Below are 13,681 nucleotides of genomic sequence, written 5' to 3' on the forward strand. Positions count from 1 at the left end.
CCCATTCTTATGTTAAAAAAATCCTAAAGAGTCTACTAGCAATAATCGTTTATGCAAGTGTGAATGATATATTAATTCTTATTTAATATAAATTAGTCTCTTGGCACGCGCTCTTGCACGTGTCAATTGGCATTTTCATTGTTGTTTTTTTTTAATTCTCATTATTTTATAATATTTCACCATTCTCTTTATATTTTAAGGTAGTGGGTGTCTTTTTTTATTTTTTAAATTTTATTTTAATAGTTTTATTTTACAATTATACCTTCATTTATTAGGTTTTTTATGTGATTGTTTTATTGATAAATGGTATTTTAGGCAATCCAATTTTTAGTAAAGTCGGTAACACAAAACCCTTCTTATGACTTTATAATGGTAAAAATACCACAATAAATTCTACATTAATAACAATAAATATGTGAGTGTTTATCGATTGCATAGTTATTCTAACTATATATGGTTTAACAACTTTCAGACGGTGAAGAGAGTGGAGGAAGGAGAGAAGGGAGAAGGAGAGAAAAAGGATAAGAGAGTTGGATAGAGAAGAGACAGTTGAGAGAAAAAAAAAAAATTTAGTTTGACAAAAATACCCCTCAACAAATGGTCACTCTACATTAGAGTTAATTACACTTACATTTTTTGAAGTTTATCGTCTTTTCACATACATCCCCTGAGGTTTCAAAAATTACACATATACCCCCTGAGGTTTCAAAAATATTACATATAACCTCCTACAATAGAAAAAAAATAAATAAACAAAAAAAATTATTTGTATTGAGGTTGGACATTACACTTTGAGTAATCTTATTAGGCCATTTCACCCCTTAATATGTCTTTTTGCACAATTTCTCATTATTTTTCGTCTCACTATAGGGGATTATATGCAACAGTTTTGAAACCTCAGGGGGTGTATGTGTAATTGTTAAAACCTTAGGGGGTGTATGTGAAAAAATGATAAACCTTATGGGGTATAAGTGTAATTAACTCCTCTACATTATCAAACTTAACAAAAAATATTAACTCATCAAATATAAAATGGATAATTTAAAGCATCATGATTCCGAGGTCACTAGTAGAGAGGTCATGTTTCTGTGGATATGTGTCATGTTGTGTTAGTGTTGTGTGTCCGTGTAAAATTGGCCGAATTTGAACACAAAATAAAAAATAACAAGTAAACACGATACGACCCATTTCACCCATTAAGATCATTATTCATATTCAAATATTGGATGTTGGTTAACTCGTATCATACTTATTTTACACATCAACAACCATCTCATGTGACAAAAAATTATAATTTTTCAACCAAAAAATAATTGAATATATCAACAAACTACTAAATTACAAAAAAAATACCTTTATTTTTAACAGATCCAACAAGTTTTGCGGGTTGACACAAAAACAACCCATTAGCTTAAGAGGTTGCTAATGAATTTACACAATTTCAACCCGACACGATAAGGCTCATCCCATATCACTAAATATTTCATGCAAAATCGTGTCATGTTAATACATCGTCATGAAAAAGTACCCAAAAAAAAAAATATCATGTTTATGCCAAAAATCTGGTCAAGCTAGCCTCAACCATGCTCAACCATCCCTCATTGCATGCCATAAGTCCATGACACACAAAAATAAGACCAAATCAGACCAGACCTTTATTTTTTGGCCTCCAGACTAGACCTTAACTTTGCTACACGATCTTGTTTTTTTATACGCCGAATTTCAGGATTAAGGAATGTAATAATAGAATAATTTAGGAATTAAAATCACCAATATTGCGTTTGGAAAGATAATTCTACATGTTTAATTAGAAGTGTCAATTTTTAACAACTGTGAGTATGACAAGAACATAATACAACATTAGCAATTTGGATCAACCATTACTTAATCACACAACTTTCTAAAACGAAAGATAAGCAAATGAATAAGTATTATAAAAAACTCATTTCCAAAAAAAACATAAATAACACAATTTTGGCACGCCTTACTTATCAAGTATGTATGAAAAAACTGATTTTATATTGTACTTTTTTTCATGTAAATTTTTATTTTGTTATTCCATAATCATTTGGTAAAAAATGTGTATGAAATGACTAAAACAACTATGTTCCGGAAGTTCTCTTTATATGAAAATTGGTAAAACTAATTCAAGGTATGGTGTTCTTAAAGCGTAATGATGATCAAACATCACTCACACAATAAAAATTGACGTTGGGCTTTCCAGGAATTCTTCAATTAGTCAAATCGGTACGAGTATTAATATCTTGAACTTAATAGGGTCAAAATAAAAAAACTTTCAAGAAAAGAACAAAATGGTAAAATACAGAACAAAACAAAAACCAAGAAACACAGGCACAATTGCAAAAAGAAAGAAAGAATTTTTCACATAAAGTCATCTAGGTAGGTACTGTGGAGCCACCTCCTTTAACATTAATTTCATTAATTCTGAATGGATGGCAACATATCAAGAAAAGGGCAAAAAGGGAAATCTCTTCCTATTCGGGCAGCTAGACAGTTTCAATTCCAGCTTGGAAACACACACAAGTAACCCTTCTACGCAATCTCTCAGGCCAATTTCAAAATACACAAAAATAAAAAAATAGGCCAATTCAAGGCCCTACAAAATTCTCAAATTGCATGCTCCCAACCTTCAATTGTAAGCTTCAGACAAAAAGGACTGTAATGGGAACCAAGCCACAACCCCATGCCCCCAAAAAATGTCCTTCACAAAGGTCACTACTAAACGGCATCGTTTCTTCTATACCCCTCCACAAGGCCACAAGGGTAACAAAATGTTGTATATCATCATATCCTAACTTATGTCATAGAGTAAGGTATACATTCCTTATCGTATACCAAACCACATGCTATCATCTCTCACTATACCCAGAATATCAAAATAATAAACAAAAGAGCTCCGAACTTTTAATTTTCTTATTCGGACCCTTTAACGGGTCGGGAAATCGGACCCGCAGGCGACCTGAACCCGACAGTCACAGCATCGTAAGCGCACCAGTGAAACCCGACATCTCTGCCCATCGCTTTAGCTCTCGAACACTCCTCGCACACCGCCACGCCGCCGCCTCTCTGGCCCAGTCCAAGCCCATCGGCCCTTCCCCCCAGGCCCATGTTCATCATATACCTCTCCTTCTCAACCTGCAACTCCCTCACCCGGTTCTCGTACTCGACCCGACCCGAAAACGGCAAAACCAAACCCGAAAGCGCTTCGTCCCCGTTTCCAATCACCGTTCCGCGCCTCAGCAGCATAACATTCTCCAGATGGTTCTTCTTCATTGGGTTGTGGCCTTTAAACGACGTCGCGTCGTAGTCGCCGTTGTCTTGAAATTCTCGGTCGTGGTATTGATTTTTTCGCCGCCTCTCGCGTCTCGACCGTTTTAGCGCCACGAGAAAGAAGCAGTTCTTCTCACGAGAAATCGCGCCGAAGTTGACCTTGCCGTTGACGGGGATGCGCAGGCAGGACTCCGGCGAGGAGAGGAAGACCGAGAACTGGTGTGGCGAGATTCCGATCTTGTGGCTCAGAACCGACTGGAACCGCTTGAACTCCAGGGTCGGGTAAACGACGACGTTTCCGATTTCGCTCTCGGTCTCGCCATCGGAAAAGACGACCGGAAAGGAGACACCTCCGGTGGCCTCCACCATCTTTGCCCACGATATCCGGCGAGATGACGTCAAGATTCCGAAGCCTGAATTCGTCAAAGTGGAAAGTGAGAAATAAAAATTAGAGAAAACGTTTGGGTCTTTTTTTGGTGGGGGTGGTGAACAGAGGAAAGGGGTTTATATATAGGTGGTGTGGGGTTTAGGACTGGAACGGTAAATATGGTAAGGCGGTGGGGGCTATTTTCGGAATAAAAGTTTTTAAGCTTTATGAGGGAGGCAAGCTGATCGTATCTTCCAGAGTGCATACCTTTTATGTGATGACTGATGACTTGGGGCCCAAGCAACGCCAAACGACACGTACTGGCTTTTCTTTGACCAAACTGCCACAGAGTCAAGAGTTTTTTTACCTTTGTATTTAAAGTTTACTCTAAACAATTATTTATTTTTCTCTTTTCGTGAAACTTGCATCTTTATTTTAGCTTTTGTAAAAACTGAAAAACTTAAAATTAAATGAAAAAACGGCTGAGCCTGATAACAATTGTCTCAAAAATAAATTTGTGTCCACGTCAAATGGGTAACTTTCATCCCGACCAAGAAAAAATGGGTAAATTTCATCACACTCATTATCTTGCTTATACACCTTTTGGAAATTATAATATAATAATATTACCCTTAATTCCCGCATTTTCTACTCATCACCTTTCTCCTCCTCCTAGGCTCCTACCTCTACCCGGCCAACTATAACATAATTCATGGACCTAATAGCCATTGTTGGTCAATCTAGTGTATATATATTTTTAAATATTAAAATATATGAGAGTAAAATAGAAAAATAAAGAGAATCTTTAACAGAGGATCTGTTCTTAGAGAGATAGAGAGAGAGAGGGTAATTTGTTGAGGAAAATAGAGTGTAAATAAAAGCTCCCAAAATAAATTTTGAAGATCAAATAAAATCGGAAAATTCTATTTGCCCAAAAAACTAATCACCACATTCGATTTCTTTTCACACCCAACATATACATTTCAAAATTTTGGAAAATTTTTATTAATGCACCTAAATTTGCACTTGTGTCCATTTTGGTTGCTCAACCTTGAAATCTATTTTACACCATGGACCTTGAATTGTAGGTGTACGAGTTGGTCACAATCCACTTATGCTTAAAAAATTTAACTGATGACATACGATAGACCGTTATTTTGTATTTAATATTATTTTACATTTCGACGATTCTATCACTAAGTTTTAAAAGTTCAAAAAGTGCACACTAGCCTTGATCATATGCAAGTAACATAATAAATATCACGTGACTCCTTGTCTGAGTTCCCAAATCCTAACCCAATCGACTCCTTCTATTTGGGGTGGGCATGGTACAAATTGGTTTGATTTTTTCCCAAAACCCCAAGCCAAACTAATTTAATAGGTTTGGAGTTTGGACTTTTGTGAAACCAAAACTGATGAAACTATAAGCTTAACAGAACCATGTTGGTTTGAGAGATTTGGGGAGAGAAGACAAAGAACTAAATAATATAAGATGGAGAGATGAAGAAAATGAGACAGAGAGAAGTTGTGAAGAGAGAAAAGAGATGGAAGTATCAGCTAAAAGGCTGTTGAGATTGAAAGGAGAGGGTGTAAGTAATATTATGCAATGTATATAATAAATAATCCTATTCAGTTTGATTTGGTCGTATTGATTAAATGCTCACCCTTCTATCCCTTCCACACCCCTTTGTTAAACCAATTCATGCCATTTCTATATATACCCTTCCACAGTTTCACATGTGCCTCTATCTCTCCATCAAACCACGTTTTTGTTCTGCCTATGCCTGCTAGTTTATATAGAACAACAATCCCAAAGGTGCCAATGACATTTTCACAAAAACCAACCAATGACCTAACTTTAACAGCAATCCTATATTGAACAACACTCGATCACCAGCATGGGTTAAACGACGTCAATTGAGAAATCATATATATATATGCCTCTTTTATTGAGATTCATTTCATATTGTATTTTGATGATTTGAACAATCTATTTTTTTAGTTTTCATTGAAGAATTGTCTTTGCAAAAATTAGGTTAATTATAAATCATTTAACCGTTGATTAAATAGTGGTTATTTCAAGTATTTATTGAAAATATTTTGTTTGTCTATTTATTTAATCAAAGTTTGATAATTTAATGGTTTACAATTTGTCTAATTTTTTTTTCAAAGATGATTTTTGAATATAAACCTAAAACATAGACAGTTCGGATTATTAAAGTACTATATGAAATGTGCCCCATAAGAAATCGCTTAAATAGAATTATTTGAAAAATCCCTCGATGAAAATGACCTATATATATATTGGTTTTTAATTTTTGTGAATTGCAGCAGAGGAACATGAGTATTGCGTAACCACCACTTACTGTACATCAACGCTGAATGTAGCACTTGACGGAATGACGGGTGTAACTGCTCCATTTTCCCTAAACGTGGAGTAACCATCCCCTTCAACATTAAAAGAATAAAATGACATAAATAGCCATCCCTTTCAACGTAAATATGAAATATCAACACACCCTTAAGATAAATAGTAACTTTTGTTTTTTTTTTTTTTTCCATTGTCATCGCCATTGGTAATAGCACCTTAGCTGGCCTTTCTAGACCAGCGATGTTGAGTTTGCTATTTTCCCATTTTGTCGACCACAGATGCTGGCCTTGGTGTGCTGAACGTGATTTATTGCTTAACTTAAAAAAAAAAAAAATGCCCTCCTAATGTGAAAAAAGTACACGCATTTATCCTTTATGTGAATGAAGTAAGAGGGTTGTTTATTAGAGAAATTTAATGCAACTAACTACTTATTTGTTTATTAGAGTAACTTAATGCAACTAACTACCTATTAGAGTAATGATATTTCACTTCACTGGAGACTTGGAGAGAGATCAGAAAAAGCATAATTTTGTGAAAAAATGCTGATACAAAGATTATAATTCACGTACTTTTCCCTTATTTTGTGAAAGAATGTTATAAATCTATTACTATTTTGCTCACACGTTACAATAGAGTAAAATTTCAATACAAATGAACTACCCTCCCGCTTTTAAGCACAAATTGGATTTTGTGGTTTCATTAGTAAGGTTCATCGATATTTCATCCAAAAAAATGAAAAAAGTAAGTGGGTCTACCAATTTTGCATCGAAAAAACCAAAACAAATTTTAACATTTTAAGTTTTAGCCCATGTAACAAGATTTTATTTATTTATTTTTATATCATTTTACAATTTTATTTATTTATTTATTTTTTGTTACAAAAAGTGGCCAAGGAAAGAGGCCTAGAGGGAGGAGGGGGGATCCAAACCCGGTGAGGTAGGGGCAGCACAACTGCTTGACCAACTGGCTATTATTATTGAAAAATAGAATAAAATAATTGGTATGTCAAAATTTATCCCATCCCCATTAATTATTTGCCAAATTTTGACATTTTCGCTATTTGGACGTAACAAATTAAAGAAGCCATGCATTAAAAACCAATAGCGATGCTACTTGTGTTCAATCTGAGATGTTTTTAAAATGGTTGTTAGAACTTAAACATCTCTTTTGAGTCCTCATATCCATGGAGGCTGCTCCTCCTAATGAGTACAAAAGCAATGTGGCATTTTGTCTCCTTTTTAATCCCTCTACAATCTGGAAAGTTCTAATTAATAGCTTTCCTTGGTCTCTTTCTCTCGACTCACTCTATATTTAATTACATAAATGCCCAAAGTTGCAGCCTCCAGGCATGGGGTCCCTAGCATCTGGCAAATGCCTTAGGTAAATTTACTTCTTTGGGTTTTATTTAATTAGTTATCAATTTATCATATAATATTAAATTTACAATTGGTTTATGTTTATAGAATTTTGTGTTTTGAAATGTTCAAAGGAGGGAGGAATGTTTGTCTCTTTATCTACGGCCTCATACAATTCGCCTGAGATTGAAGAGTGACCAGCTGGCAGTTCATGAGTGGACAATCACAGAATACAGTCAAACAAAAATCAGAGTGCTTTGACTATCTTTGAAACGAAATTCCTTCTATCATTCCATATCTGTACATTGCACTGCATCTAATAATAGTGTAATTTCTCAATCCTCAGTTACAAAACACCTATTAAAATCTCTTGCAACACAATAACTCAAATTTGTCGTACTTGGACATAACTCATTTTTCAACTCTTACACTAAAGAGTTAAATACACCATTGGTCCACTTACTTTCACGTTTTTCCCAAGTTGGTTTAAGATTTTTTTTTATAACCAAGTTTGTCCACTTTCTTTTTGACGTTTACTTATTTGGTCCATTCCGTCAATTTTGTTATAAATTCTGTTAAAATGAAAGACAAAATTGTCTTTTCATATTAAATAAATTTTTAATTCTATTTCTAATTTTAAAAATATTAGAACTAAAAAAAAAACCCAATAATTAAATTTAAAAAACAAAAAACAAAGAAAAAAAACATCCACACCCTTAGATCCATCAACAAAGAAAAATAACAGCCCCACAAATTTTTTTCTTTCTTCTTCTTGTTCTTCTTCTTGTTCTTTTTCTTTCTTCTTGTTCTTCTTTTTCTTCTTCATACATTTGGCTTGCAATTCACACACAAAATCCAAAATTATGCAATAAACCCAAAATCCATTTAACTGCAGTAAACAAAAGTTGCATAAACCTAAAATCCATTTGTAGTAAACCCAAATTCTTCTTGTTGTTTGATCACACCCATAGCCATTTCTTTTCCCTTTTTCTTCTTCTTCTTCTTCCCTGATCACACCTATAGCCATTACTTTTTTTTTTTTCACTTTCTTTCTTATTCTGCAACTTCCCATGATCTTCACTCATGCCCAGCTATAAAAATAATTAAAAAAAAAAAAAAGAAAAGAACAAGAAGCCCAGGTTCCACCCACAACCCGTAGCCCCTCCTCCCTCCCCACCATCTCCACCCTCACCTGCAGAAAACAAAAAAAAAAAAGGAAAAAAAGAACAGGAAAAAAAGAACAGAAAAAATCGAACCCACCATCACCTCCCCTCTCCAACTTGTGCCCAGCCCATACCCACCACCCACAACCCTCTATCCACCATCGGCAACTCACCCACCCACCCTCCACCCTCTCCTCCCTCTCACTGACCTTCTGCCCGACCCTACCACCACACCTAGCCAATGACCCCCTCTTCCCCCTCTCCTATTTTTTTTTTTTTTTCTCTCTCTCTCTCTCTCTCTCTCTCTCTCTCTCTATTTTCCCCTCTCTCTGAATGTGCAAATCCAGCTTCGTCTTCTTCATTTGCAGCCAAATCCATTTTCGATATGCCCTTTTTGTCAATCGTCGACTTCACCCCATCTCGATTTGCCTCTGCTTTCGCCATTGGAGCCTCGGGCGACGACACTAGGAGCTTCTACTTCCGCCATTGGAGATGATAAAATGAGGTTGAAAGAGGGAAGAAGGGTGGTTGGGGTTTGGCCGGGGATTTACGATGGGTTTGGTTTCTTTGTTTTTTGGTTTTTTAAATTTAATTATTAGGTTTTTATTATTATTTTTTTAGTTCTAATATTTTTAAAATTAGAAATAGAATTAAAAATTTATTGAATATGAAAAAACAATTTTGTCCTTCATTTTAACATAATTTATAACAAAATTGACGGAATGGACCAAGTAGATAAACGTCGAAAAGAAAACGGACCAACTTGGTTTTTAATTAAAAAAAAAATTGTGGACCAACTTGAGAAAAACGTAAAAGTAAGTGGACCAATGATGCATTTAACCCTACACTAAATCATAAAATTCCACCTATGAAAGGGTTGTGAAAACACTGAGAAAGAAGTTGGATTCTAAAACATAATTCAATAATTATAGGTTGACAATTTTGAAGTAGGAAACTTAAGATTTAAGATCTAGGGGTCTAAATTAGAGCTCATTAAGTAGAATTTAGGCCAAACTAAAAAGGTTGGAATTAAGAAGTTGGGAAGAGTGAAAATTACTTAATAAAAGAAAAAAAAAAAACAAATTAAGAGATGAGATGAGATGAAACTCACCTAGTGCAGAGACAGACCAGGAAAACATGAGAATCACTTCAAAAAGTGAGATTGACATGGGGAACAAGTTTTATTTCGCACTTTTGTAATTTTAAAGCCATTTATAAAATATTTTGAAAAATAATAAAAAAAAAATTATCATCCTTTAAAGAAATCAAATTCAGCCTACAAAACTACAAGTATCTACGTTTTATGGGACCATACTGTTGGTTTTGTACACCAAAAAATATCCACCACCAATATAATTGGATGCCAAAGCCTTTCCAGCCGATGTTGGTTGAGAGAATGCCAATTGAGAGCGTTCAAGGACAAATCCCATGCAGAAACTTTTCCTGTGATGGAAAAAGAATCAGAAAACAGCCAAATGTTAATGAAAGTTTGAAAGAGTTCAAACAGATTATCAAGAAAAAGCAATTAATTCAGTCCTCCACTTCATAGCTGCAAATGAGACTACAAGGGTCCAGTTTAGAATTGTTAAATGTCAGAGAGCAACGTACTTAAGTAATTTCAGATGATCAAAGGTTCAATATAATTTCCTAGTTCATAAGCAACTACAATCACAATGAACGATAAAGACTGAGCAAAAGGAGCTTGCATTTCTGATCAAGAAACTGGACAAATTATTATACTAAAATCTACTTAAAGTTAGCTCACATGATTAGCTTGAAGTTTGGGATCCAAATCATACCTGTTGATACCCATATTGCTCACATGATACTCCAAGCTTAAAGTGAAGTGGATAGGCTTTTTGACTAAAAGGCCCAGCTTGCGAGAGAGTTAGCCGAGGAGAAGGCGTGTTCTACTTGAACATGGAGTCACGGCCTATTCTAACTTAAGACTTAGGCTGCAAGTTGTCAAGAACCTTAATTGGATAAGGACTAGGAGACCCTCAGCCATAATTATAGGACACGCTAGCCCTCATGTAAGATATGCAACCCTACCTCTCTAAAATACTCTAAAAGAAGGTGTGATTATTGACATGAGCGTCGGAGGGTCCTTGGCTAGCAGTGGTGGATCCAGAAACCTTCTGTTATAGGGGCAAGATTAAGGAGCAAGCGTAGGGGCAGCCACGCAGCGGCAGTCACGAATGACAGAGCGAGGCAGCGAGCATGCCAGCAAGGGGCCGACGTCACGTTTGCGCGTCACGAGGGAGAAGCAGCCAAGCAGGCATCAACACGTGGTAAGGGAGCAGGGGCGGCTGGGCAAGGGCGACATTGCTTTGTTCAAATGTTCAGGTTTCAGTTCACTTGTTTTCTGTCATTCTGTGTGGCTGTTTGGTACTCAGGCTTTGTTTTAATTAACTTGCCAAAACGACGTTGTTTTGGCAAGTTTAGAATTCAAAAAAAAAAAAAAAAAAGCATTTCACGTGACCACCTTCCTCTTCCTCAGATATCTGTTCTTCATTTTTCTCTTAGCCATTTTCATAAACACCATGCTTGCTTCTCTTGCCCCTGCGCTTGCCAGTAACACCCAATCTTCATGGGGTCAAAAATTTCTCTCAAGCCCAGCATTTCTGGGTTCATGGGGTCAATTGACCCCATTGAAGATCCACCTCTGTTGGCCAGTACCACACCGGTGCCCCCCTTACGCTTAGTGCTCTCTGTTTTAGTGTGTAGGATAGAAGGAGAGTGACATGGTGATCGACTTAGGCCTTAACGTGGAGGCCAGAGGCAAAGTTGACTGCGTTACAAATTTTGCGCATCAACAATACCATATCATACATTTGATTGCAATTTGATGGAATCAAAAGAACAAGGCAGAGGAACTAAAATCAAGGACTTGAAGTTACCTCAGGGCATCCAGTAACTGGGTGGCTATGTGTTTTCTTTTGTTGGCTGGAGTGACCCAAATGGCTCTAATGCCACAGACAGCAGGCACTGCTTCCTTTTCACAAAAGATAGCACCTTGGAGATTCTTATTCAATGCTTCAGAAACTGAAGGGGCTTTTCTCATGACTTCCCTTTGAAATCTGATTTCCCCAAATTGGAGAGTAGTTAATTTTGCTTCATTTGTAGTAGTACTATCAGAACTTCCATCAACTGCACATGAGAGGACTTTCTGTGCTTCTTTTATTGGTTCGACAACTAGACAGCCAATGATCCTTTGCCACAAAATAAACAGATACACCTGCAAACATAAGGGTGAGATACAATGCTGAAAATGGAGCTAATATCTAAATGAGAGCATAGAGAGAAAAAGAGATACAAAAGCATTATTGTACTTCTAAAACTGTCAAAAGACAGATGGTTTTACAATCCATAAATTGTTATGAAAAAAAAAAAGTAAAAATTTTGATACATAAACCAGGCAGCTTCAACAATGATCAGGCTGGGGAAAACATCAGCATAAAGGAAGCCATGGCATACAAGGCGCCATTGTACTGTAAACGTTCAAGCCCAGGTCTTGAATAGAACTACCATTAAATTAAGCAGAAATTAATAGTTCAAGAATTCTCAAGACATTTGATGCAATAAAATTCTAGTGGCATTTTTCTAATTTATAAAGTTATTGTCAGTCACCTTACAGAACTTGTGCAAAATCCATCCAGTTCCAAGCTCAATCTCCATCACGTTCACAACTTCCACAACCTGCCAGTACAATATAGTAGCCCAGTTAAGCTAATGTCTGAGTATCCTTTATACAGTCCCACTTATATAAAGTAATAACAATTGTAAAGCATTCTACACTACACATCAGATTGAAGAAAACAGATTTTTGAATTTGAACCTTGTTTCTCTGAGCAGGAGGGTCACCATCCAACACCAAAACAATCCGACCTCCCTCAACAGAAGGCGCATGAACAACCCTTTCGTTGCACCAACTCTGCAAAATTTAGTCAGCAATTTGGCAAAACAATCACTCAAATGAACCTAATGATCGAACTCATGCAGACACAAAAATTTGTAGCATTGGCACCTTGAATTGAATTCCACGGGTATAGTCCCTGTGAAATGTCTTGTGAGCCTTCTCATCCTCTTCGTCTCCGGCAGCATACTTGACCCCACATGTGGAACATGTGTGCAGAAGAAAATCAGACTGACCCAACTCTAAATGGAACTGAGCATAACTTCTCTTCTTGTTCTTGATCACTGTTCTTCCCAATATGGTCGATTCCGGCTTCAATGAATTCTTGTCTGAAATAGGTCTCTTCGACAATTGGTTAACTGAATCTTTGTCACTTCCACCCCTTTCATATACAAACAAATAAAAAAAGGTCAGTAAACCACTATGTCTCCTAACAAATCTTAAGACTTTAATGGAAGAAAATGCTCAGAAATTAAACCACCAGTAAACCCAATTTCCCAAACGTCTTAACTTCTTTTTGTTTGTCTTTGTAGAATTTAAGAACCCAGAAACAAAATTAGAAAAAAAAATAAAAAATCGAAAAACCCATATAGGGCCTCTACCTTCCTCACTTTTCTCAGCACCCAAACAACACCAAGCCAAAGTAAACAAACAACTATCTGAGACCATAGAAAAGAAATCTTTACCGATGTGGGTCTGGTGTTCTTCGCTTGTAGGAGTTAAAGTATAGGTGTTGCTTCTCTTCCCAGATGGTCAATTCGTCGTCGTTTCTTCCGCTGTAAAAAATGGGAGGTGTGTCTGCTGGTTTGGGTGAAAAAGAAGAAGAAGAGGGTTTGAAGAAGGCACTGATCCTTGATTGCATTGCATGAATGAGTTGAATTTGAGTGGGATTGTGGATTGATCTCGGCGCATTTTGAACCTTACACATTAATCGTCGCTGTTTTGGCGCCAAAAAATTTTGGTGGGACTGTAGAGTGAAGTTAATTTTCGCGCCTTAATTATTTAAAAATAATGTTAGTTGTCCCACTTGTCCCATAGTTTTTTTCTCACAATCTCACTAATGTGTCATTACTTTACTGTAAGGGTATTTTCTTTTTCTTTTTGAGGTTTTAATTTTTAATTTTTAGTGTCCAATATATAAATGTCATGTAAAATGGTATGAAATTGTGGTATAAAAATATGATAAGTATAGCATTACTGATTATTTAGCATTGAATA

At 36.1% G+C, this 13,681-nt stretch overlaps 2 protein-coding genes across 2 annotated transcripts; both read right to left on the minus strand.

Moving 5' to 3' along the window:
* Positions 1-2,395: 2,395 nt before the first annotated feature.
* LOC147282169 (uncharacterized) lies at positions 2,396-3,832 on the minus strand. The gene has a single exon (XM_086248740.1). It carries the CDS (start codon positions 3,658-3,660, stop codon positions 2,935-2,937), a length of 726 nt encoding a protein of 241 aa, XP_086104866.1. The 5' UTR covers positions 3,661-3,832; the 3' UTR covers positions 2,396-2,934.
* A 6,016-nt stretch (positions 3,833-9,848) lies between these two features.
* Positions 9,849-13,325, minus strand: LOC147282170 (protein CHROMOSOME TRANSMISSION FIDELITY 7-like). The gene is made up of 6 exons (XM_086249123.1): positions 13,150-13,325; positions 12,575-12,845; positions 12,386-12,481; positions 12,178-12,246; positions 11,448-11,785; positions 9,849-9,990 (listed from the first exon to the last, which is right to left on the minus strand). Exons 1-6 carry the CDS (start codon positions 13,323-13,325, stop codon positions 9,849-9,851), a joined length of 1,092 nt encoding a protein of 363 aa, XP_086105249.1.
* Between the last annotated feature and the right edge of the window lie 356 nt (positions 13,326-13,681).

The sequence above is a fragment of the Dryas octopetala genome, chromosome 6 (genome assembly GCF_963921425.1).
Source record: "Dryas octopetala chromosome 6, drDryOcto1.1, whole genome shotgun sequence".
NCBI lineage: Eukaryota > Viridiplantae > Streptophyta > Magnoliopsida > Rosales > Rosaceae > Dryas > Dryas octopetala.